We start from the raw sequence: 24,775 nt of genomic DNA on the forward strand, positions 1-24,775 counted from the left end.
TTAAATCTCTATATACAATTAATACTACTAAAAATGAAAAAAAAAAAAAAAAAAAAACTATATATATATATATATATATATATATATATATATATATATATATATATATAAATACAAATAAAACTAAATACAAATACATCATTAAAAAAAAAAAAAAAATGTTTACCCCCAACGCACCCCCTCTCCTCATCTCTCCTACTAGCTCAAATCCGACAATTTTTTCAGATCCGGCCATTTTTTTCAGTGCCCCTCACCAAGCAAAATATATTTCAAAAAAAAAAACGGAGGAGATGAAGTATAAGAAATTAAAATTGACCCATCGGGATCTCACAACTGATAAAACTCCTGGACATCTGCAAATTCAACCCCAAAGATATGAATTAACAAAATTTGCAAAAAAAACAAAAAGAACATAAAAGAAATGGAAACCCACAAAGACAAAGAAGAAGAAAGGGGAGAAGAGTAAGGTACCTTTTCCTTCTTGTTTCTCTTTAAAATTGAAGTAGATTTCAATAATTGCAATAAATAAACCAAAATCTGAAACAAAGACAAGAGAGACAGAGCTGAGATATGTCACAAAATTTGCAAAAAAAAAAAAAAAACAGAAAAGAAAAGAAAAGAAATAGAAACCACAAAGACGAAGAAGAAGAAAATGGAGAAGAGTAAGGTACCTTTTTCTTCTTGTTTCTCTTTAAAATTGTAGCAGATTTTAATAAATCAAATATCTGAAACAAAGACCAGAGTGAGAGAGAGAGGAGAGACGAGAGTTCTGAGAAATGAGAAATGAATCAAATGAAGTTGAGAGAGAGAGAGAGTACAGGCTATTTAGAAAGAAACAAAAAAAATAAAAAAAAATTTAACTTTTGGGGGTGAGGCGCGCGCGGGACACGAAAATTTTCGTGTCCCGCGTGCACCCCTGCACCCCCTCCCCCCCTTCACCCAAAAGGCTCAATCATGAGCTTTTTGATTTTTTAATTCTTTTTTTTTTTTTTTGAAATCAACACCTCAGAATTGCAAGATCACAGCAAGGCTTTAAAGCCATTCAGTCCCGAAAGATGGTAATTTGGTGTTTGATATCATCACCGACGTTTTAATTCATTTTTTGAATATATATTGGTTTTTTTTTCTTAATTTTCATATATATTTTTTTGTTTTTTTTTTAAAGAAAAATTATTTTTCGTTTTTTTAATTTAATAAAAAACAGGTTTTTCTTTTTTATTTTTCGTTTGTTTTCTTTTTTCTAAAAAAAAATTGTGTTCATAATTATTATGTATTTTTTCAGTTTTTTTTTTATAAATAAATTATTTTTTGTTTTCTATTTTTTTTTTTCATTTTTCTTTAATTTTTTTAATTCCTTTTTTTTTAAATAACTTTTTTTTTTGAAAAATTGGTTTTTTATTTTTAATTTTAAGTAAATTTTGAGTTTAAAAAAAATTGTTCTTTTTCTTCTTCTTTTTTTAAATTTTAATTTTGTTAATTTGTTTTTAAAAAAGTTATTTTTATTTTTATTTTTTTTCAAATTTATAGACATTTTTGTCTTATTAAAAAAAATCCATTTTTGCCTTATATAGTATGTTAAACTAACATATTAGATCATCCGATCAATCATGGTAGATCATCCGATCAAGATAGATCAATAGGATCGATAGATCATGGTAGATCATCTAATCAATCATGATAGATCAATAGGATCGATAGATCATCTGATCGATCATGGTAGATCATCCAATCGATCATGATAGATCAATAGGATCGATAGATCATCCGATCGATCATGGTAGATCATCCAATCGATCATGATAGATCAATAGGATCGATAAATCATTCGATCGATCATGATAGATCATCCGATCAATCATGGTAGATCATCTCATCGATCATGATAAATCAATAGAATCGATAGATCATCCGATCAATCATAGTAGATCATCCAATCGATCATAATACTTCAATAGGATCAATCGGATGAACCATGATTGATCGGATGATCTATCGATCCTATTGATCTATCATGATCTATCGATCCTATTGATTTATCATGATTGATCGGATGATCTATCGATCCTATTGATCTATCATTATCGATTTGATGATCTACCATGATTGATTGGATGATCTATCGATCAAATTGATCTATCATGATCGATCGGATGATCTATCGATCATATTGATCTATCATGATCGATTGGATGATCTACCATGATCCATAAGATAATCTATCGATCCTATTGATATATTATAATCAATTGGATGATCTACCATGATTGATCGGATGATCTATTGATCTTATTGATCTATCATGATCGATCGGATGATCTACCATGATTGATCGGATGATCTATCGATCATATTGATCTATCATGATTGATCAGATGATCTACCATTATTGATCGGATGATCTATCGATCCTATTGATCTATCATGATCGATCGGATGATCTACCATGATTGATCGGATGATCTATCGATCCTATTGATCTACACGATCGATCGGATGATCTATTGATCTTATTGATCTATCATGATCGGTCGGATGATAGATCGATCGATAGGATGGATAAATCATCCGATCGATCGTGATCGATCCATAGGATCGATAGATCATCCGATCGATCGTGATCGATCATTAGGATTAATAGATCATTCGATCAATCGTGATTGTATCGATCAATAGTATCGATAGATCATTCCATCGAAAGTGATAGATCAATAGGATCAATAGATTATCCGATCGATCGTGATCGATCCATAGGATCGATAAATCATCCGATTGATTGTGATCGATCCATAGGATCGATAGATCATCCGATCGATCGTGATCAAACAATATGATTGATAGATCATTCGATCCATCGTGACAGTATCGATCATATCCGATCGATCGTGATAGATCAATAGGATCGATAGATAATCTGATCGATCGATAGGATTGTTAGACCATTCGATCAATCGTTATAGTATCGATCATATCCGATCGATCGTGATCGACCAATATGATCGTTAGATCATCCGATCGATCGTTATAGTATTGATCCTATCTGATCGATCGTGATCGATCAATAGGATCGATCCCATCGATCGTGATCGATCCATAGGATCGATAGATCATCCAATCGATCATGATAGATCCATAGGATCGATAGATCATCCAATCGATCATGATAGATCCATAGGATTGATTGATCATCCGATCGATTAATAGGATCGATAGATTATCCGATCAATCATGGTAGATCATCCGATCGATCATGATAGATCAATAAGATCGATAGATCATCCGATCAATCATGGTAAATCATCCGCTTGATCTTGATAGATCCATAAGATCGATAGATCATCCGATCAATCATGGTAAATCATCCGCTTGATCTTGATAGATCCATAAGATCGATAGATCATCCGATCGATTATGATAGATCATCCAATCGATCGTGATTTATCGATAGGACCGATAGATCATCCGATCGATCCTGATCAATAAATATGACCAATAAATCATCTGATCGATCGTGATCGATTAATATGATCGATAGATTATTCGATCGATCTTGATAGACCAATAGGATCGATAGATCATTTGATCGATCGTGATAGAGGTCGACTGATCAGACTTCACACAATGAAGGTTTTATTGTTTTAAAAAAAACCAATTTTTTTTTTTAAAAAATATTTTTTACAAACAAATTAAAAAAATTAAAGAAAAAAAAAATTAAGAATGAAAAATATATATTTAAAATAAAAACAAACAAAAAAAATGAAAATTTTGAAAACATTAAAAAAAAAAAAAAACGAAAAAAGTTAGCACATATTATTTTGAAAACATAAAAAAAGGCTAAATATTATTGGCGGCCACATAATTGGCCGCTAATAATCAACTATTAGCGGCCACAAATAAAGTGGCCGCTAATAATTGATTATTAGCGGCCAAAAAAGTGGCCGCTAATAGTTCTAGAAAACAATTTTTTTTTAAAAAAAAAAAGAAACGAAAAAATAAAAAGAAAAACTAGCTTTCTATTAATCCCTTTTTTTTTAAGAAAAAAAAAAAGGAAAAAGAAAGATTTTTTTTTTTTTGTTGATAGAAAAACCAAAAATTAACTTTACTTTTTATTATTTTAAAAAAATTAAAGAAAAAAAAATTAAGAATGAAAAATATATATTTAAAATAAAAACAAACAAAAAAAATGAAAATTTTGAAAACATTAAAAAAAATTAAAAAAAAAATAAAAGAAAAAAAGTTAGCACATATTATTTTGAAAACATAACAAAAATGGTAAATATTATTAGCGGCCACATAAGTGGCCGCTAATAATCAACTATTAGCGGCCACAAATAAAGTGGCCGCTAATAATTGATTATTAGCGGCCAAAAAAGCGGCCGCTAATAGTTTTGGAAAACAATTTTTTTTTTTTTTAAAAAAAACAAACGAAAAAATAAAAAGAAAAACTTGCTTTCTATTAATCTTTTTTTTTTCTAAGAAAAAAAAAGGAAAAAGAACGATTTTTTTTTTGTTGATAGAAAAACCAAAAATTAACTTTACTTTTTATTATTTTAAAAAAATTAAAGAAAAAAAAAATTAAGAATGAAAAATATATATTTAAAATAAAAACAAACAAAAAAAATGAAAATTTTGAAAACATTAAAAAAAAAAAAAAAACGAAAAAAGTTAGCACATATTATTTTGAAAACATAAAAAAAGGCTAAATATTATTAGCGGCCACTTAATAATCAACTATTAGCGGCCACAAATAAAGTGGCCGCTAATAATTGATTATTAGCGGCCAAAAAAGCGGCCGCTAATAGTTCTGGAAAACAATTTTTTTTTTTTTTAAAAAAAAACAAACGAAAAAATAAAAAGAAAAACTTGCTTTCTATTAATCTTTTTTTTTTTCTAAGAAAAAAAAAGGAAAAAGAACGATTTTTTTTTTTGTGGATAGAAAAGCCAAAAATTAACTTTACTTTTTATTATTTTAAAAAAATTAAAGAAAAAAAAAATTAAGAATGAAAAATATATATTTAAAATAAAAACAAACAAAAAAAATGAAAATTTTTAAAACATTTTTTTAAAAAAAAACGAAAAAAGTTAGCACATATTATTTTGAAAACATAAAAAAAGGCTAAATATTATTAGCGGCCACATAAGTGGCCGCTAATAATCAACTATTAGCGGCCACAAATAAAGTGGCCGCTAATAGTTCTAGAAAACAATTTTTTTTTTAAAAAAAAAGAAAGAAACGAAAAAATAAAAAGAAAAACTAGCTTTCTATTAATCTCTTTTTTTTTTAAGAAAAAAAAAGGAAAAAGAATGATTTTTTTTTTTTTTTGTTGATAGAAAAACCAAAAATTAACTTTACTTTTTATTATTTTAAAAAAATTAAAGAAAAAAAAAATTAGGGATAAATACCCCATTGGTACCTGAGTTTTACGTGTTTTTAAATTTAGTACCTCAGTTTTATTTGGTATCATAGGTGGTACCTGAATTAAGGATAAAAACCCATTTGGTACCTCTGTTAGATTTTCCGTCCAAATTTTAACGGCTCGCCACGTGTCAACCGCTGAGGTTGACACGTGGCACTACATAAAAAAAAAATTAAAAATTAAAAATTAAAATCTTTAGAAAATGATTAAAAATAATAAAATTTTTAAAAAAAAATTAAAAAAAGAAAAAAGAAGAGGGGTGGCTGAGCCACCCCCTTGACCGGTCTGACCGGTATGGGGTGGCCGAACCACCCCAGAGGGGGTGGTTCGGCCACCCCACAGTTGAAAAAAAAAAAAAAAAAAAAAAAAATTTTTTTGAAGGGTTTTGGCCCTAGGGGGTGGCCGAACCACCCCCTAGGGCCAAAACCCTTCAAAATTTTTTTTTTTTTTTTTTCAACTGTGGGGTGGCCGAACCACCCCCTATGGGGTGGTTCGGCCACCCCAGACCGGTCAGACCGGTCAAGGGGGTGGCTGGGCCACCTCCTTGGCCAAAATGGGGGTGGCCGGCCACCCCCATGGTGGCCAAGGGGGGTGGCTCAGCCACCCCTCTTCTTTTTTCTTTTTTTAATTTTATTATTTTTAATCATTTTCTAAATATTTTAATTTTTTTTATGTAGTGCCACGTGTCAACCTCAGCGGTTGACACGTGGCGAGCCGTTAAAATTTGGACGGAAAATCTAACAGAGGTACCAAATGGGTTTTTATCCTTAATTCAGGTACCACCTATGATACCAAATAAAACTGAGGTACTAAATTTAAAAACACGTAAAACTCAGGTACCAATGGGGTATTTATCCCAAAAAATTAAGAATGAAAAAGATATATTTAAAATAAAAACAAACAAAAAAAATGAAAATTTTGAAAACATTAAAAAAAAAAAAGGAAAAAAGTTAGCACATATTATTTTGAAAACATAAAAAAAGGGTAAATATTATTAGCAGCCAAAAAAGTGGCCGCTAATAGTTCTGGAAAACAATAAAAAGAAAAACTAGCTTTCTATTAATCTTTTTTTTTTAAAAAAAAAAAGGAAAAAGAACTATTTTTTTGTTGTTGATAGAAAAACCAAAAATTAAAATTTCTTTTTATTATTTTAAAAAAACCAATTTTTTTTTAAAAAACATATTTTTTACAAACAAATTAAAAAAATTAAAGGAAAACAAAAAAAAAATTAAGAATGAAAAATATATATTTAAAATAAAAACAAAAAAAAAATGAAAATTTTGAAAACATAAAAAAAAAAGGCTAAATATTATTAGCGGCCGTATATAAAAGTGGCCGCTAATAACTTGGTGGGGAATGGATTATTAGCGGCCAAAAAAGTGGCCGCTAATAATTGGTTATTAGCGGCCACTTTTATATATGGCCGCTAATAATCAATTATTAGCGGCCACTTTTTTGGCCGCTAATAGTTTTATTATTAGCGGCGACTAATAGTTTCTCGGAATTTTCCGCACCTCCCCGCCAAGTTATTAGCGGCCATTTTTAGCGGCCACAATTAGGTGGCCACTAATAGTTTACAAATAATGGCGACTATTAGCGGCTAATTGTTTTTGGCCGCTAATAGTGTATTATTAGCGGCCACTTTTAAAAGTGGCCGCTAATAACATGATCATTAGCGGCCACTATGCGTTGGCCGCTAATAATGTGGCCGCTAATGATCAAATTTCTTGTAGTGACTCCCTCATGTCTTCGCTCTGCCTCTCTCCAATTATTCACCACCAAATTCCCAAATCCTCTCCTTTCCCACCAAACCTTCATATCCCCCAAACCCCATAGTGTCTCGTTCTTCAAACCTATCTCTTTTCAAAGGCTCCCCACCACCCTATCATCACCATCATCACCAGCATCAGGCTCTGTGCCTCTGCAACTCATAGAAGAGCTCCCTCTGCTTCTTCAACAAAATTCGGAGCTCTTTACGAAATTTGAAAGCAAATCGATCATATATAAAACACATCAATGCTACTTCGCACACACTAGAACACATAGCCTTCCCTAAAATTTATCCCTCAAAAGTCAGGAGAGCTTTTTCTTCTCTCTTATTTCAACCGTATTTTGATCCAGTCATGCAATTTCTTCTTCTGTATTTCAATGTAAATCTATTTCTTGAATGCAGCAGTTCTCTTTGACATTACAGAAGGGAGATAATAATAATAATAAAAAAAGAAGAAGCAGTCCTTGCGGAAACCAAGAGGATAGAGCAGAGAAACTTTTTTTATATTACAATATTAGATTGAGAATAAACAGTAGACATTTATATATGGAGAATTACTATAAATTTTCAATCCCCTTATCAAAATATAAGACATCTGTTGTGAGAGTTTTTTTTTTTTTTTTTTTTTTTTTTTTTTTATGTTTTTTATGAAATTTTTCTTAAATATAAGAAAGGGAACTAATATAAGGAGACTGCTGGTTAGTGCTAAAAGAGTACTAGCATCAGTTTTCCAACCATTTTCCTTATATTTAAGGAACAAAACTATTTTTTATTTTTCTATATATAAAAAAAAAATCATAATAAATTTTCTTAATTTTCTCTATATCAATTAAATACTCTTTTTTACTCTTAATTTATTATTTTTTCTTTTCTACTTTTATTTTTTTATCCATTTCTTTCTTCTCTCACTCGTCTTCTCTCTCTTGCTCTCGTCTTCTCCGACTAATCCTGGATTGTCCCACTTTTGCAGTATATAGCAGTGACTCAAAAAAAAAGGAAAAGGATACCGTGGGTCAGGGCCTCTTCGGAATTAGCTCTAGGCTTTTCCTTTTGTGTTCTAAAAGAAATTATGGCATTTGGATGGGAGAGTTAGGGTTTTATCTGAGAGGGATGGGAGCTGAAAGATTGGATTTGTTGTCCTAAAATTTAGGAGCGGCAGAGTAAAGAGATGTATGTTGTTTTGTTGTCAATTAGCTAATTATGCTATAAATTTTGGAGTCTACACTTTTGAGAAGCATTTTGCGTGAGAGAGAGAGAGAGAGGGAAGGTGGAAGGATGATATCAGCCAGTCCCCGGCCTTCTAACAGAAGGCTAGTAGTGGCAAAGAAGCGAGCACGCGGTGGCGGCGGCGGCGTGGATGGGAGGAGTCGGCGTGGCGAAGAAGCGAGAGAGTGGGGCTGTTTGACTCGACGAGGGAAGAGAAGGAGAAGAAACGGAGCAGAGAGAGGAGAGATGAGAGATGAGACTTTTTTTTATTATTAAAATAAGGATAGGGTGTCTATTACATAGGGAGTTACTGTATATTTTCAAGTTATTTAAATATAGGGCATTTGCTGTAAGAAGTTTTTTGATATTTTTATGAAATTTTCCTAAATATAGGAAAGGAAACTAATATAAAGAGGCTGCTGCTAGTGCTCTAACGATGATTGATGTTGGAATGAGGAAAAAGGCCTCAAGGGAATTCAGTACGTGGGCATTACTTCCCCACCTTTGATAAGAGTCGGGGCGAATAGAAGCGCACAACGTACTGGTTTGTGGATATGGAGAAGTTGGCTGAAGATTAGGGCCTGTACTGAGAAGCAAAAAGTTTTGGTAAAATCTAAGAGCACTTGTAGTGAACTCACCAAAGTTTAGTCAGATTTTGGCTAAAAAATGCACTTTAGTTATTTTAGCTACCCACTTTTCAAAGACATCAAATAACAAACTCTCTAAATATTCTCTATTTCAAATAAATACTATTTTTTATTGGTTTTAAAACAACCACTTCCAACCACTTTTAACTACCATGAAACCAAAATTTATTAAAATTTCAATGTCCATACAGCTCCAACGTCCAACGCCCATACATGCTCCAACGTCATTTTGTGAATTAATGACAATTGATGAGTATAGCTCCAACGCTCATATAAGCTTCAACGCTCATTTTACTCTTAAAGACAATTGATAATCCGTACAAAAATCAACACCATTTTATGCTAAGAATTAATGGAAGTAGTTGGATGTTTGGCTCTTAATGACAATTTAATGAGCTGAAAAATGAAAAACCAAAGCCCATACACGCATAGGAGTAATGGAAGCCCCTGGATGCTTTAATACCAACGTTCATACATGATAAGAAGTAATGGAAGTGGTTGGATGTTTGGCTCTTAATGACCATTAATGAATTAAAAAATGAAAAACCAAAGCCCATACATGCAAAGAAGTAATGGAAGTCCCTGGATGCTTTAATACCAACGTCCATACATGATAAGAAGTAATGGAAGTCCTGGATGCTTCAATACCAACGCCTATAATAATTAATTGAAGTGGTTGGAACTACAATTTCCAACGTTTGTTCACATGAAAATTCAACGCCCATCTTGCTTTATTTATAGTGCACAACCTTTTGTTCACTACATACTCAGAAAATTACATATTTTTCACTTTTGATCTTTGTTTTCTTTCTATGGATCGCTCTCTTTTTCAAAAAATGCTTCTTATTGAATCTGACTCTGATGAAGAGCTAGAGATAATTGCAAAACTTGCTATGGAAGAAGAAAAATCAACATTACATAGTCCTTCTAAACGGCGTCGCACATTCATCATGCGTGATCGCTTGCAAGCTGGAAAAGATCTTTTTCGCGACTATTTTGCTGAACAGCCATTATATCCTCACAAATATTTTCGAAGGAGGTTTCGGATGAGTCGTCGTCTTTTTTGCCGTATTCAAAACGCGGTTGAAGCTCACGATATTTATTTTGTCCAACGAAGAGATGGTTCCAAAAGACTCGGTTTTTCTTCCATTTAGAAGATTACTGCGGCACTTAGGATGCTTGCATATGGTGTTACCGCTGACTTTATGGATGAATACTTGAAGATTGGAGAGCCCACTGTATTAGAGAGTTTAAAAAAATTTGTTAAAGCGGTGATTTCAATTTTTTCAGAAGAATACTTAAGGTCACCCAACAATCAAGACATCGCTAGATTGTTAGCGGAAGGTGAAAAGCGTGGATTTCCAGGCATGTTGGGGAGCATTGATTGCATGCACTGGAAATGGAAGAACTGTCCAACTTTGTGGCAAGGTATGTATTCTGGTCATATCCACGAACCAACTATTATTTTGGAAGCAGTAGCTTCATATGATCTTTGGATATGGCATGCTTTTTTTGGGTTACCTGGGTCTCATAATGATATAAACGTGCTAGATAGATCTTTTTTATTTTCTGACCTTGCTCAAGGACGTGCTCCTCCTATTAACTACACAATTAATGATCATAACTATACAATGGGATATTACCTCGCTGATGGCATATATCCACAATGGGCAACATTTGTAAAAACAATTTCATCTCCCCAAGGGAATAGGAGAAAACATTTTGCTGCAGCCCAAGAGTCGGCAAGGAAGGATGTGGAGCGTGCCTTCGGAGTACTTCAAGCACGATTTGCAATAGTGCGTGGGCCTGCACGATTTTTTTACCCTGAAACGCTCAAAGACATTATGATAGCATGCGTAATTTTACATAATATGATTGTTGAAGATGAGCGGGATAACAATGGAGAAGAAGACTTCGAGTATGAACAATTCAACCAACCACTTGAACCAGTGACCTCTGGGCCTACAAATGACTTTAGGGAGTTCATTCAAAGTCATCATTGTATTAGAGATACGGAAACTCACTCTCAACTCCAGTTGGACCTTGTCGAGCACTTATGGCAACTACATAGTGAGGCATAAGAACTTGTTATGATCATTATTATTGGTTATTTAGACAAACTTTTGTTGTTTAGGATCTTCTCATGATCACTTTTGGTTTGTGTTAATGAATATGTACTAGTTTGCATGAGCAAATAGGTTTTCCCCTCTAGATTTCAATATCATATGTAAAACTAATTAATTATCGGTATGCTTTTCAATTTGCAAGTATATAGTTTCATGTCACAAGCACGGTTTAATGGTGAAGGCACTGACACGAAACAATTATTGCATTTGGTGCACACTTCATCACGAAGTTCCGCCTGTCCTTGAGTGTATAGATGCAACACATGCCCTATCAACAAGTCATGTGGTCAAAATGAAGGGTGAATCCTAATACATAAATTTTGTCCTTCACGATATGCGGATTTCGTAGTCAAATATGATAAGGAAAAAAAAAAAAAGAAGAAGAAAAAAGAAACACAAATATCAGTAAAGAGAAATGGACTGCAAGAGCATTTCATTCCTCTCCTATTTGATCTTATTGGTGCTGGCCATGGACTGCAAGTAAAGAGAAATGTATATAAATGAAGGAAAAGACAATAACTCATGCATAAACTACCAGAAGTCATGCAACAGCACAATTAAGTTCAAAATTGCATTTAGAAATATAAAAAATGAATTCCAGTTTGAATTTTAATCATATTGCTAGATAGAAATCCCATCATTGCTTAAATCGTGAATGATTAAGTGCTCTACCCAGAACCAAAAAATGAAAACACAAAGTACAAGGATCAATCCTCTGTCAATCATATTATAGCTCTGTACAACAAAGACCAATATGGCAGGAATATCTATACTGGAAAAGGATTCTCTGCAACCAACTGCAATGCAATTCCATCCAGAACATAATTATAAAAGGAATTGCAACACCACCAATAACTGAAATGGAAGAAAAACTCAGTATTTTCAATATGCATTCCAAACTTAACCTGAGAAACAACCTAACTAGAGCTTTCTTTGTGAACAACCACAACCTGAGGTAAGGTTGGGTTATGAGACATTTGCTCAACTATATGGGTTGAACTCAAGCTAGGCTTCAACCCAATTCAACCCCAAAGTTGCAGCTCAATGCACCAAAAGAACTCTGACAACCCATACCAACCCACCTATGAAGCTATAATGAAACCCAATCTTAGAAAATCACTGCAAACCAGGGCACAAAGCTATAATGCTAGAGTCAATCAGAGGCAAACCACCACCAGAAGCAAATCTACAGTGTTTCTACATGCAATTAGCCCATCACCAACCAAAAAGTAAGATGGTTTATAATTATCATTTACCTAGTAGACAAACAATACAAAACAAAGGCAGTATTTCTTTTCCAAAGCAAGAAAGCTCAAGTCGGGACCTAGTAATTATAATTATCTTTTCCAAAGCAAGAAAGCAACAAAGGCAGTAATTATCATTTACCTAGTAGACAAATAAATATCTTTTGTCCTCCACCATATGCCAGGACCTTCAAAGATAGTTTTGAATCACAAAATGTTTCTATGTCTTCAATGAACTCAAAATTTACCAATATCAGTGAACACTTTCAAGGACAGTCACATAGTTATCCATCGAAATTTTTCCTGTTCTCAAGCAGATTTTGCGAAATCAATGATAAGCACGCACAAGCAAAAATCAATAACACCAAACTTTTTATGAAGAGTTGCTTATTATTCTAGAATGCAAAATCAGTAAATGATGCAGGTTTCATAATTCGTATCATCTCGGACAGTTGATTCACACCAAAAACTGTTTTAGGCAGAATCGATATCATATTTAACAAGTACTTTAAGCAGGACTAGTATCACAGTATTAAGGGTTGGTGTAAGAGAACACCAAGTTAAGACAATATTTTCATTATCAAAAAGACTATGTTTTTTGGCCTTCAGCATAAGAGAACACCAAGTTAGTTACAAGGGCTACAAGATACACAAGCGGCTAGAGGCAAAATAAAACATCAAGATCCACCTATGCAAGGCATCATGACTTTCAGTAGCTACAAAATTAAACCTCTAGGGCGCACTAGCAAAATAGAATAGAACTTAAACTAAAACTAGTGCCTTCAAAAGTAAAGAGCTAACAAAAAATAGAGTGAAATTTTGGCCTTCAAAGATTGCCAATTTGACGTTCAAGAATTGCCTTTTTGCGTCGACGAACATATTCTTGCCCATCTTCATCTAAACCACTTGAATCCATGAACATAAACTCTTTTTCCTCTCTCTCTTCTTTCAACCGAAGCGCTTTTTCTCTCAAGCGTAAATCTCCATCTCTAAGGCGGACTTCATCTTGCTTAAGGCGCACTTCCTCTTTCTTAAGAAGAAACATTTCTTTGTCCAACTCACGTGCTTCCTCAAATAGTCTTGTTTTCTTCTTCTTATCTTCATTTATGTCATTCAATATCACAACAACGCCTGGATTCGTTTTCTCGGTACTCTTTCGTTTGTTCTTCTCGGCTTTCCGGCCAATTGGTCGCTCCAAGTTTATAAAAGCTTCGGGTGAGGCCTCGTCTTCCTCTAGATTTATTGAATCTTGAGTATTAGTACGAGCTTTCACAACAGATTTTTTCTTTGGTTTTGTAGTAGTTTCTTTATGAGCCAACCATTTTGGATGAAACCTCAACAATAACCAACAATGTTCAAAGTGAAATGTTGTCCCTTGAAACTCGTGATACATGAGTTTTGCCTTCCCAATCTGAAAAAATTAAAAAAATTTAACCTAATTAGAATCTTTTGGAATAAATAGAACATATTCCAAAAATATTGATAAGTAGTCATAATTAGAACATACCTTATCTTGCTCATTCATACCACTTTGGGGCCTTAATTCAACTTGGGCTAAGTAACCACAAAACTTATTTACCGCTTGTTGAATCACAGACCACCTATTCATTAAAGAGTTCGGAGTACGGTTCGAATTAAAGGTCTTGTGCCCATGAAAGTACTCCCAAATTCTACCCCAATATTTCTTATGTTTTTGTTCATTTCCTTGAACCGCATCCATGGTAATTTCAATCCACGAAGATATTAGCATATTGTCTTCGTCCATGTTGAAGTTGCCACCCCGTAATGGTTTTTTAACAATGACTTCAACCTCCTCCTCCATTTGGGGTGAAGGCTCTTCGTGTTCAAACATTGTGCTTGTAGTTTCTATGAAAATGTCATCAACACTATCAACACTAAGAAGATTGGTGAAGTACGGGACTTGGTTTGAATCCATCCCTAAAATCAAACATCCATGGATCACAAACAGATTTTATGGTCTCATAAAGTAACCAAATTGCAACAGATATTGATAAACATCCACCATCAGCCATGAACAAAATAAATCACACTTAAGTTTACTAGATTCAAAATAAAGTGAAGGCCAAAATTTGTAGAATTGCAGCATTGTCTTTCTTAACTTTTAGTATCAATCAAAGAAGCCAAACCAGTCTTCTTAGCACTAATTGTACTTTGAACTTCTTTTTGTTCGGAGGGATGGTTCAAACCCCTTACATTCCAAACAAGCATGTTCATGAATGAGGTGAGAAGCCCCTCATCAATCACTCCTACTCCTCCTCCTCCAATTTTGCTTTCCCTTTATCAACTGGGCAGGATGGTGTACGATCCATCTCTTCATCCAATAAAAGTTGGAGAGCCTCATTTGATATGATGATTTCACTATCATCATACTTCTTGCCCTTAGCCTGAGCCAATAGCTGAAAAGAGTTGGTCCAATGCTTGCTGTTATCAACAGCAGCATTTCGGGACTTAGGAGTTCTCTTGAACCTACTCACCACAGTCAACTGATCAGCACTAGAAGAACCCGGTTTATCATTCCCACCCTATTTAGGAAGGACCTTAGGGGCAGCTCTTGCCTGAACTTTTGGAACAGGTCCTGTTTGAGCTGGTTACTTCCTACGAGGAAGCCAGACAGCTTTCTCAATCTTAGTACAAGTGTGAGTAGCATGCCCAAAAGTGTTACACTTCTTACACTTTATTGGCAGCCATGGATACTCAATTCCGACTTTGGTTACACCTCCATTTATTCCTATAATCTCTCTTTCTTTTGGAAAGTCAGAGTCAACATCGACTTCCACCAAAAAACAAGCAAATCCAATCCTAAGCTACTCTTCTGTTACCGAGTCAGCACAAATAGGCACACCACATTCACCAAATTGGCAAAGACAGAGAGAGTAGCAACACCAACATTCCAATGAAACAAATATATCCAAGAAACCCATAACCAAAACCCAGTAAATCATTTGTAACCCCTTCAACCACAAAGTTTCTGTTGATGGAGACAAAATTAACTAAAAATTATCACGCAACTCAGCCACAGACAAGAGGAAGAGAGATTCAAAACCCACACACTAAAATCAAAATATGAGATTCAAAATCAAAACCCATAAACCAAATCAAACCAAACCCATAAAAGCAAAACAAACCTGGGATTCAAAAGCTTGCAGAGGTGATTTGTGAGAAAAGGTGCGAAGGAGCTCCAATTTTCGCTTCAGGAGATCGAGAGCGCGGGAAGGGTAATAAACAAATGAAAAGTAAGAAGAGACGAGAGGAAATCGGCTCAGCAGAGCAGACGAGCCAAATCGGCACTCACCAAATTTCCTGTAGCAGAGACGAGTTCGTTGCAGACAGGAAATGGATGAAGCTCGTCTGATTTTCACGATTTCGTCTCTTTGGTGAGTTCACTACAAGTGCTCTAATGGTAATAAACTTAGGAAGTGAGGAGGCCATCACTTTGGCCCGGTTCAAGGAGTTTTTATGGATTTGGTGCAAGGCAATATAACGGGGTGGGTCAGTATGTAGCAAGGTTTATATATGTCCCCCTTTTTCCCTTACCTCATCCCAAAAGCAAATCTTATAGAATAAATAAAATAACTCTTAAAGAAGTGTGTATCAAGGAGGCTGCAGCTAGTAGTAAAAAGACGGAATTTGGTAATATCAGAGGCCAAAATTACCTGGACGTATGCAAGAAATAAGGTTGTAATTTGGCGATTTGATCATACCTTTTCAGCTTTTACCAACAAATTACGAGGATCGCATGAACAAACCAATCATGGAAGACAGATGTTATATAATTTATATATATATACATGAACTTTCTCCAAAAGACATCAAGCAATTGCAGATAATGCTTGTGAAAAGCCAAGATACCAGACTTCAATGGAGTTACTTAAATTAAAAGCATCAAAAGCCATATATATATATATATATATATATCTATTCACGTGTACCTCAGCTGAGCTCCAAGACCTATAAATTGAGGTTTGTTTGTATACCATTTTCTTGTAGAAAAATAAAAAAGAATTCAAGAGTGGGTGAGATATGCCTAAGAGTACCTCAAAAAGACTTGTAGTGATGGCGGGATTGATAATGCTTGTGGTAATAACAACATATGCTGAACAACTCAAAGACTGTCCAAGTCATCTCCATCGCCATCGACCGCTCCAACCCTTTCTATCTTTTGCAAAGGATCCAAAAGCAAGTCTAATCAAAAGAGGGATTTGTTGTGCTACCAAATGTGTTGCTTGGAGCTATTACAAAGGAATCGTTCCTAGAGTGTATTTTGGCCATGTTAAACATTGTTGTAATCAATTCTGCGTGCCCGGCAAGTGGATTTGGTAAAAAAAAAAAAAAAAATCATATACTCAATATATATATATATTTACTTATAATATATATATATATATATATATATTAATTATAGGATTCTTATGGGTATTTTGATGTGGCAGATCGATATGGAAGAAGTGGAATTTCGTGGAAATCTACAACAACTATTAGCAATTTCTCAAGATTGCGCCTGTTCTACCACATGAGAAAACACGTGCTCCATGTATATGTATTAAGAATAAAGGAAAGACAGTGAGATGGATCAAATAGTCTTTAATTAGTTTCACTTGTAATAACTAATGTAAGAGTTGTGCCTATTTTATCCTAGCTATAATGTCTGCAGCATATGTTTATTTCTTAACAATAGTTATTGATGCAGCGTGGATTAACAAGTCTTCCCAGAATAAAGGAATTGAGATATTTCTTAGTGAAAAACATAAATTATGGCTTAAGCCGTCCTTATTAGGTTTAAATAGATCAAAGAGTTGAAACCCTACTAAAATATGAAATAAAAAACGATCAGCATAGAGTCGTTATGTATAAACTTACTTATATGACAAGTTTATTAAGAAATATAAGTTGGCTTCTCAACAAGTACAACAACCACATAGATAAATATAATATTCATCAATTTCTTTGTAATAGTCTCTCAGTCTCACATGAACCACATCAGGATAATTCATATGATTTCAAGTCCACTTTTAAAAGCCCTCTTCCCAACAGGCCGGCCAGGAGAATGCATCACTGGAAATTAAATGAAAAGCATCCAACTAGAAAGAAGAGTAGGGCAGAAGATTGAGGCCAATCATGACCTTCTCAATACATCAATCTCTCATTCCCAATACCATAACAACGTTGCATTTCAATGTAAAACCTCAGATGGTCAATCCCACATAATAATCTATCATTAATATATGCATTAACAGAAGGGTTTAAGGCTATCTGATAAGTTATCCTAACCCATGAGTTCATTCCACATAATATTCTGAGTATGTTGGGGCTTGAGAAGAATTGGTATAACCGTTAAAGACACGTTACAACGTAATATTCTCTATCCTACTCAGTACTACTATAGATGGAGGCTTACAGATTTATGATATCCTTACTATAAGTCGCGCGAGGTACTAACACCTCCCTGAAGGATGCAGGAGAAATCTTACAGCCCACCAGTGTCATTGTAAAAATAGACATGATGCTTAATTTGGTCCCTAAAGGATAACATTAATTGTGTTAGCATAATGTACTTATACCAGCCATCTTCATGCAGTTTACTCATGCTTTAGCAAATAAAATGCAATCCATTGAAGTTAAAACTTGGTACCAGTGGCTTCCGAGTGTCCAGTTCTAAGCGGATTCTGAGATGCCTACTGCAAATAAGGCCAAGAACTCCAGTGTTTTCCACCTCGATCTAGCAAGTTTCCAAAGTAAGTTTTCATAAAAGAGTTGCACTGGTTTTCCACCGAGGGTGAATTTTGTGTGTATTGCTTTAAACATGACATAATCTATGAAACTCTTTTATGATAACTTACAGGACTCTATATAACTTCCCCTTGTTAAAAAAATAGGGAAACCCTTTGTTCCTCTAAAAGGGATCAGAGACAGAGGGAGGGGATGACCGGTATTGGCCATGGCCGTCTCCTTCTTTTGGAAGTTTTATTTATTATTTTATATAAATAGCTAAATCTATATATTTGGGCCAAAATTATTAAGCTTGGCCAATGCCCAAAAAAAGGCTTGGCCCTCGGCCCTATTCACTATTAAAAATCCGGAGTTTTGGGTCGTTTCGTTTCACGTAATTTAATTAAAACGATGTAAAATATTGATTTTGTTTTTGACGTTGTTTAGTAAAAAAAAAAGTTGTAAACAAATTATATTTACAGTGCTAATACTAAATTTTTTTGTGACATTAGCGACACGACAACAAAATATCATTGCTAGCAGATAAATGACTATTAGCAACGGCTTTTGGGCCGCCGCTAAAAATGTGGTCCGTAAAAGCCATTTTTTCCTACCCTGTAAATTAATAAACCGACATAGAAACATGTGATTAGAGTCATTTCTTTTTCCTTCACTCTAGAAAAACAACTCTTAACATTTTCTCTTTACGTCATTTGTTAATAATGTGGTAAACCTGCCCATTTCTTTTCCTAAGGCGCCTTAAACTTCTCTAGTAGCTCATGCCTTCTCTGATTTGAACTTTCGTAGAACCTCACGCCTGCAAAGAGTCTCAACACCTATTGAACTTCCCAACACCTATTTCTCCTCCCAAACACCTATTCCTCTTCCCAACCTATTCTTCATCTCACTGCCAACCCGCCGACCAAGCCGTTGCAGACGTTGGTCACGTTCTAGTGGCCGGAGAGAATTCACTTGTTGAAGTGAGTGGTGAGAGTGACGGCGCACATGGCGAGAATGGCGCTCCATTGGTCGTAGTAGCTAGTACTAGAGCTATACAGATGCGGATCTTGGTGAACGAGCCGGAGGTTGCCGTCATTAGAGGAGGACCCGAAAGCTTCAAGACACAAAGCTTCTGCATCTGGGGCTAGAAAGGACTGTAGTGAACGATTGCCATGTCGACGTGATCATAAGTGAGGTCAGCAATATGGCTATGGTGACCGGACGAATGGAGAAGATGTTGTCTTGGACCTGAAGGACTTGACGCCCCAAGTCAGGACTTGACACGGCCACCATGTGTAAGTACCCCATGCGGAGGTTTAGGGAAGGGATCGAGAGAGCGATGACTCGGTTGTGATGGTGTCGAGGTTCTTGTAGAATTTAAGGGCTTGTTTGCTGAGACAATATCATTTGTTTGCTTCATGAGAAAATAGCAGCAACCAATTTTTTTTTTTTAAATATATATAATTTAGATTGACTTCGTTTTTGGTACGAACGTGTGGTGTTTTTTTTTTTTTTTTTTAAAAAAAAAGTGTTAAAGCTCTTTCTAGTGTTTTTTTGGAGTCTTTCTATGCAGACATGACATTATTTTTTTAATAAAAAAAAACTATTGTTTGATTTTTCTCTCTCTCTCTCTCCTGTTTTTATTAAAAAAATACAGGGTGTTATGTCAACATAGATATACCCCAAAATGACACTATAATAAGCTCTAGCAATTTTTTTTGGGTTAAATACTCCTATGGTTCCTGAGTTTTGGAAACTTTATTTTTTAGTCCCTGAGTTTAAATTTGCATCACAGATGATACATCAGTTTTGGGAAATGACCAAATTTGTACCTCTGTTAACTTCTCCGTCCAAAAACTAACTGTCCGCCACGTGTCAACCTCAAAAGTTGACACATGGCACTATATTAAAAAAAAAACTTTAAAAATTAATTAAAAAAAAATTTTAAAAAAAAGAGCCACCCTTTTTTTTTTTTTTTTTTTTAAAAAAAAAAAATTAAAATTTTTTTTAAAATTTTTTAATTAATTTTTAAAGATTTTTTTTTTTAATTTTTTTATATAGTGCCACGTGTCAACTTTTGAAGTTGACACGTGGCGGACCATTAGTTTTTGGACGAAGAAGTTAACCGAGGTATTAATTTGGTCATTTCCCAAAACTGATGTATCATCTGTGATGCAAATTGAAACTCAAGAACTAAAAAATAAAGTTTCTAAAACTCAGGGACCATAGGAGTATTTAACCCTTTTTTTTTTTACCAAAAAAGTTAATAAATGCATGTATTTTTTTGTTAAACGACAAAAAATGGTTTACGTCGCATAATATGAAACGAAGAAAATTCTAGTCATTTACTGTTAAAGGACTACAAAAATATTTATTGACCCTAGATTTTACCCCCAATAAAAAAATAAAATAAAATAAATAAAATAAAAAATAAAAAATAAAAAATAAATAAAAAAAAAGACGTGATGAACTGATTCGCTTTAAACAACGTGAATCAACGTTTTTTTTTTTTTTTTTGAAAAAAAAAAAGAAAAAAAAAATTATTGCTATAACAAAAACATTTTATACCCAAACCTTAAACAACCTAAATCTCATTAGCAACAACCCAAATATGACGTCATTAAAAAAATTAAGTATGAGCAATAGTCTTCAAAAGCAACGTTAAAGAGTTTTTGACGCAACAAGCTAGGGCGTCAAAACGTCAATTATTTGTTAAGAAAACATCAATGGAAACTACCATAATGTGATCTTAATGATATATTTGTTTCCACAAAGTCACAAGCCAGAGAGTGAGAAGGAAAATATTACATACGATACAAAACATCAGCCAATAATCCTAATACGTACAATTCAATGACTAATGAACTTAATTAACACTAAACCTAAAGATAAATATTTACAATGAGATTACCCTAACCCTTCCCCATACAATTCTGATCATGACACTTTCCTCTTACACATTAGCCGGATCTTCTGCCAAGCCCCTGGCCTTGTTAACTTGGGTTTGAAATTGCGCAACTTCTTCACCATCCAAGAGAATAGGCGAATCATGTGAATCACACCAACCATCACAATCACTCCCATCCAAATACATACTAATATAGGGGGCAAGGGGCAACAAGCCCACTTTATCAGAAAGATGAACCCGGTCCATGACATTCAGTGCCTTTAGATAAGGCGTAACATGATCAGAAAGATGAGCCGGGGTTATCAAAAACATTGCTAACATAAATATTTTTCATGCACACGACAGCAGTAGTCATGGCTAATGTAAAAAACCATATAACGAAGTGGCTTGTAAGAGGAAATCCACAAGTGACTAAAAGTATGACGCACGGAGATGCAAAGAGAGAGGTGGTATTGAAAGATATTAACAAGAAGTAAGAACCTGGAAAGCAATATGCTAGAACTGCTGTGCCGACTTCATAATTAGTATATCTCTCCTCACAATATTGGAACTTAACCGCGTTGTTGTATTTATGTTCTTGCCAAACGCCGCCTGGTGGGTTGACCCCAGCTTGGAAAGCCATGGTTGCAATCACAGTGGCCACTAACATCAACACACCACGTTCTTCCTTCATCCAGTTTTCCTGGTGCTTGAAGCGTTTACCTAATAACAAACAAACACACTTCCACAATCTCCTAAACCGTGATCCAGCTAATTGTGCTTCATCAACACCAGTACGACTTGGTGCTAGTGGGAGGGAAAGATCCATTGATCTTGTCACACCAGCTTCCTTGAGAATGTCTTTTATTTTCAAACCATTCAAATTCTCTTGGACATTCCTCTAAGACATCCAAAGCTGTGTAACCAATCTTGTTCTTGACATTGGCTCCTCTTAGTATTTTCGGTACTGAAAGTAAGTATTTATGGACTGCACAAACACAACCCCAAATAAATTTAATTCAACCACATTGAATGATCTTTCTTAGGTTATTTACTATGTACCTTTTTGCATGATCTTTAGAAGAACCACATCAAACCAAGGGATCTTTCTATTTTTAGTGGGCATGTTTGAAAAATCGTGATTCTTTTTTTTTTTTTTTTTTTTTTTTTTTTTTTTATCAATATATCTTCTTCTAATATAAAATTTTAGTCCTACAATATATTATGAATACAAACAAGCTCACGAAAAAGGGGAAGGGAAAACAAGAAGTAGATCTCAAATAATTTCATAGACGTGGATGGTGTGCTACTTTATATATTACTAGAAAAAAAATTTATCTTCTAAAAGAGTAGCAACAGAGATATTGTTAATATACCTTCATTTGCTTTGACCACCACTGCTAAATGCAATATGGAGTTCCCATGATGATCTTTGGAGCTGAGGAACAATTCTTTCACCATTATCCGATTCCACTAACACTCTCAAAGCATCCAAATGATTAAATCGAACACACAAGTGCAATACACTGTTTCCATTGAGATTCACCCAGATGGACTCTGGTTGAGCACTAATTAACATTTTTATGATCTCTATCCGTCCTCTCATTACGGCTAAGTGAAGAGCGATTCTCTCATCTTGATCACGAACTAAGCAAACATCTGCATTTGCTTGCAACAATACTTTTACTATCTCGGTGCAGCCCTCTGCAGAAGCCAAGTGAAGAGGGGTTCGTCCTCGCGAATCCACCTCCTTTGCAAGTTTAAGTTTCTTGCTGAGAAGCACTTTACTATATTCAAGGTGGCCAAGCAAAGCTGCTAAGTGTAAGGGAGTCTCACTGAAGGATGTCAATGAAACTCTATCAAGGATGTGTGGATCCCTTTGGATCAATGTGGTCAAGGTGCTCACACACCCATTTCGTGAGGCTTCATAGAGTTTAGCCATATTGGCTTTCTCATCATGCCCTCTGTCCATCCTTCAGTACTTGTGAATGTGAAGATCCAAGAAACTTCACCAAGAACTTATAGACTTACATACAGCTCACTGGCCCCGCCTGGCAGGGTATTGATCATTCCCTGTGGACCATTTTCATTGACCAAATATTGGAAGCATTCCAAATGTTGTCTTCATTTTCCTGTAGCCCATTCTTTTTTTCTTTTTTCTTTTTCAATTGTTTTTTGTTCTTTCCTATTGTTTGCGTATTTTCTCAGACCAGGAAAAAGAAAAGAAAATAAATAAATAAATAAACAAAACAGAACAAAAATACAAAACAAAAAGGGCCAAGAATCAAGCACCATATTTTTTTTTTATGGACACTTAATGTTATATAGAATTGTCCTCAATGGATAGCTCAATCAGCTGAGGACCACGACTCATGAAGCAAAGGTCACTAGCTTAAATCTTCTCTCTCCTCCTTGTGTGGACATGTTAATATATATATAGAATTACTCAAATATTTTGTGTTGAAATAATAGGTAGAGAAATTAAAGTGCTACCATATCCAATGTTTAGAGAAAGTAAAAGGTATGTGTTGCATGTGATTTTTTGTATAAGTATATTTCAACTTTTTGGCTATGTCTAGCACCAAAATCAAACGTAGGAATTAGTAAAATCCCTTGGGATGGAAATTCAGTTGAAATGTTGACAAAGTAAAAATATTTAGATAAAGAGTTTATAACAAACAAACATTCAAGGAGAGCCTCCCATATCTCTAGATTTTCCCTATATTATTAAAAACATTCATGGACATTTACCAAAATAAAACTAATTATTAAAAACAGTAAGCTAATCATAGTTCAGATATTTTGGAGTTCAATATTTTGGTGCAGGTTCCAACCCGCCGGGTCACCAAATTATTAATTGGGTTGGAACCTGCAACCCGATTATCTAAACTATTTTAAGTTTATAGTTAAGTCTAGCATGTGGGGTTTTTTCTTATTATTTATTTAAATAGTAATAAATAAACATTTATGAGTTGTGGTCCCCAACTGATTGATCTACTCCTTGAGGACAATTCTATATGTATATTAAGTATCCATCAAGTGTCCATAAAAAAATGAAGTGGCTTTTAAAATCGACATTTGATCAATTACACGTCCAATGGTGATTTTAAAATTCACCTCATTTTTTTATGGATATTTGATGGATACTAAATATACATTTAGAATTACTCAAAATATTTATATCTCCTCTTTTTTCTTTTTGCTTTTTATTGGGACTGCTAAAATTTTGTAAAAAAAATGTGAGGGTAGATTGTAAATTTGTAATTTGTAAATAAATAATATTTTAATAATATAAAAAAATAAAGAAAATTATTTTGAACTATATATTTTGTAATTTTTTTTTAAGAAAAAAAATATCAAAGAAAAGTTTATGAGAGTGCTCTTAATAATGTTGGTGGTTACATCTTGGATAGGATGACTCCAGTCGGGTAGTTCATGGGTAAAGTGGGAATGGTGGCACAGTGACAGCCATTGCCAATGAGATGGAGATAGTGGGAACCAAGGAAAAAACAAAACAAGGATCATGGCAGGTGTGGCACTGGCAAGTTGATTTTGTGGTTGGCACTGGAAAATATATCCGTTGTGCTGTGCAGTGTGTACTTCTTTTTCTAAATTGCCATCTTATCTTTTTTCGAACGGTAATTATGTCCATGAAATTTCTTTCATTCACATTTGGGCATAAATTCACTTGAAGATTGTAATGATTAATTTGATGATAATTGATATGTGCGTATATGATCAATAGGGTCAGAA

At 34.3% G+C, this 24,775-nt stretch overlaps 2 protein-coding genes, 2 long non-coding RNA genes, 1 other non-coding gene and 1 pseudogene across 6 annotated transcripts; 2 read left to right on the forward strand and 4 right to left on the reverse strand.

Moving 5' to 3' along the window:
• Positions 1-220: 220 nt before the first annotated feature.
• Positions 221-740, reverse strand: LOC133865764 (uncharacterized). The gene is made up of 3 exons (XR_009899804.1): positions 672-740; positions 472-537; positions 221-353 (listed from the first exon to the last, which is right to left on the reverse strand). It is a non-coding gene; the product is annotated as an uncharacterized LOC133865764 (long non-coding RNA).
• A 260-nt stretch (positions 741-1,000) lies between these two features.
• LOC133867515 (small nucleolar RNA SNORD96 family) lies at positions 1,001-1,089 on the reverse strand. The gene has a single exon (XR_009900074.1). It is a non-coding gene; the product is annotated as a small nucleolar RNA SNORD96 family (small nucleolar RNA).
• An 8,785-nt stretch (positions 1,090-9,874) lies between these two features.
• Positions 9,875-11,119, forward strand: LOC133866241 (uncharacterized). The gene is made up of 2 exons (XM_062302776.1): positions 9,875-10,077; positions 10,213-11,119. Exons 1-2 carry the CDS (start codon positions 9,875-9,877, stop codon positions 11,117-11,119), a joined length of 1,110 nt encoding a protein of 369 aa, XP_062158760.1.
• Positions 11,120-12,940: 1,821 nt separating this feature from the next.
• On the reverse strand, positions 12,941-15,822 carry LOC133867022 (uncharacterized). 2 transcript variants are annotated; one of them, XM_062303693.1, is made up of 4 exons: positions 15,722-15,822; positions 15,555-15,617; positions 13,916-14,346; positions 12,941-13,819 (listed from the first exon to the last, which is right to left on the reverse strand). In XM_062303693.1, the coding sequence occupies exons 3-4, from the start codon at positions 14,342-14,344 to the stop codon at positions 13,235-13,237; spliced, it is 1,014 nt and encodes a 337-aa protein (XP_062159677.1). In that variant the 5' UTR covers positions 14,345-14,346; positions 15,555-15,617; positions 15,722-15,822; the 3' UTR covers positions 12,941-13,234. The 2 variants fall into 2 exon arrangements, with proteins under 2 accessions (XP_062159677.1, XP_062159676.1); XM_062303692.1 differs by having other exon boundaries at positions 15,555-15,822.
• A 573-nt stretch (positions 15,823-16,395) lies between these two features.
• LOC133865274 (uncharacterized) lies at positions 16,396-17,094 on the forward strand. Its single transcript, XR_009899682.1, has 2 exons — positions 16,396-16,745; positions 16,860-17,094. It is a non-coding gene; the product is annotated as an uncharacterized LOC133865274 (long non-coding RNA).
• Positions 17,095-21,088: 3,994 nt separating this feature from the next.
• On the reverse strand, positions 21,089-22,994 carry LOC133866242 (ankyrin repeat-containing protein NPR4-like; annotated as a pseudogene).
• Positions 22,995-24,775: the final 1,781 nt, after the last annotated feature.

The sequence above is a fragment of the Alnus glutinosa genome, chromosome 4 (genome assembly GCF_958979055.1).
Source record: "Alnus glutinosa chromosome 4, dhAlnGlut1.1, whole genome shotgun sequence".
Classification (NCBI taxonomy): domain Eukaryota; kingdom Viridiplantae; phylum Streptophyta; class Magnoliopsida; order Fagales; family Betulaceae; genus Alnus; species Alnus glutinosa.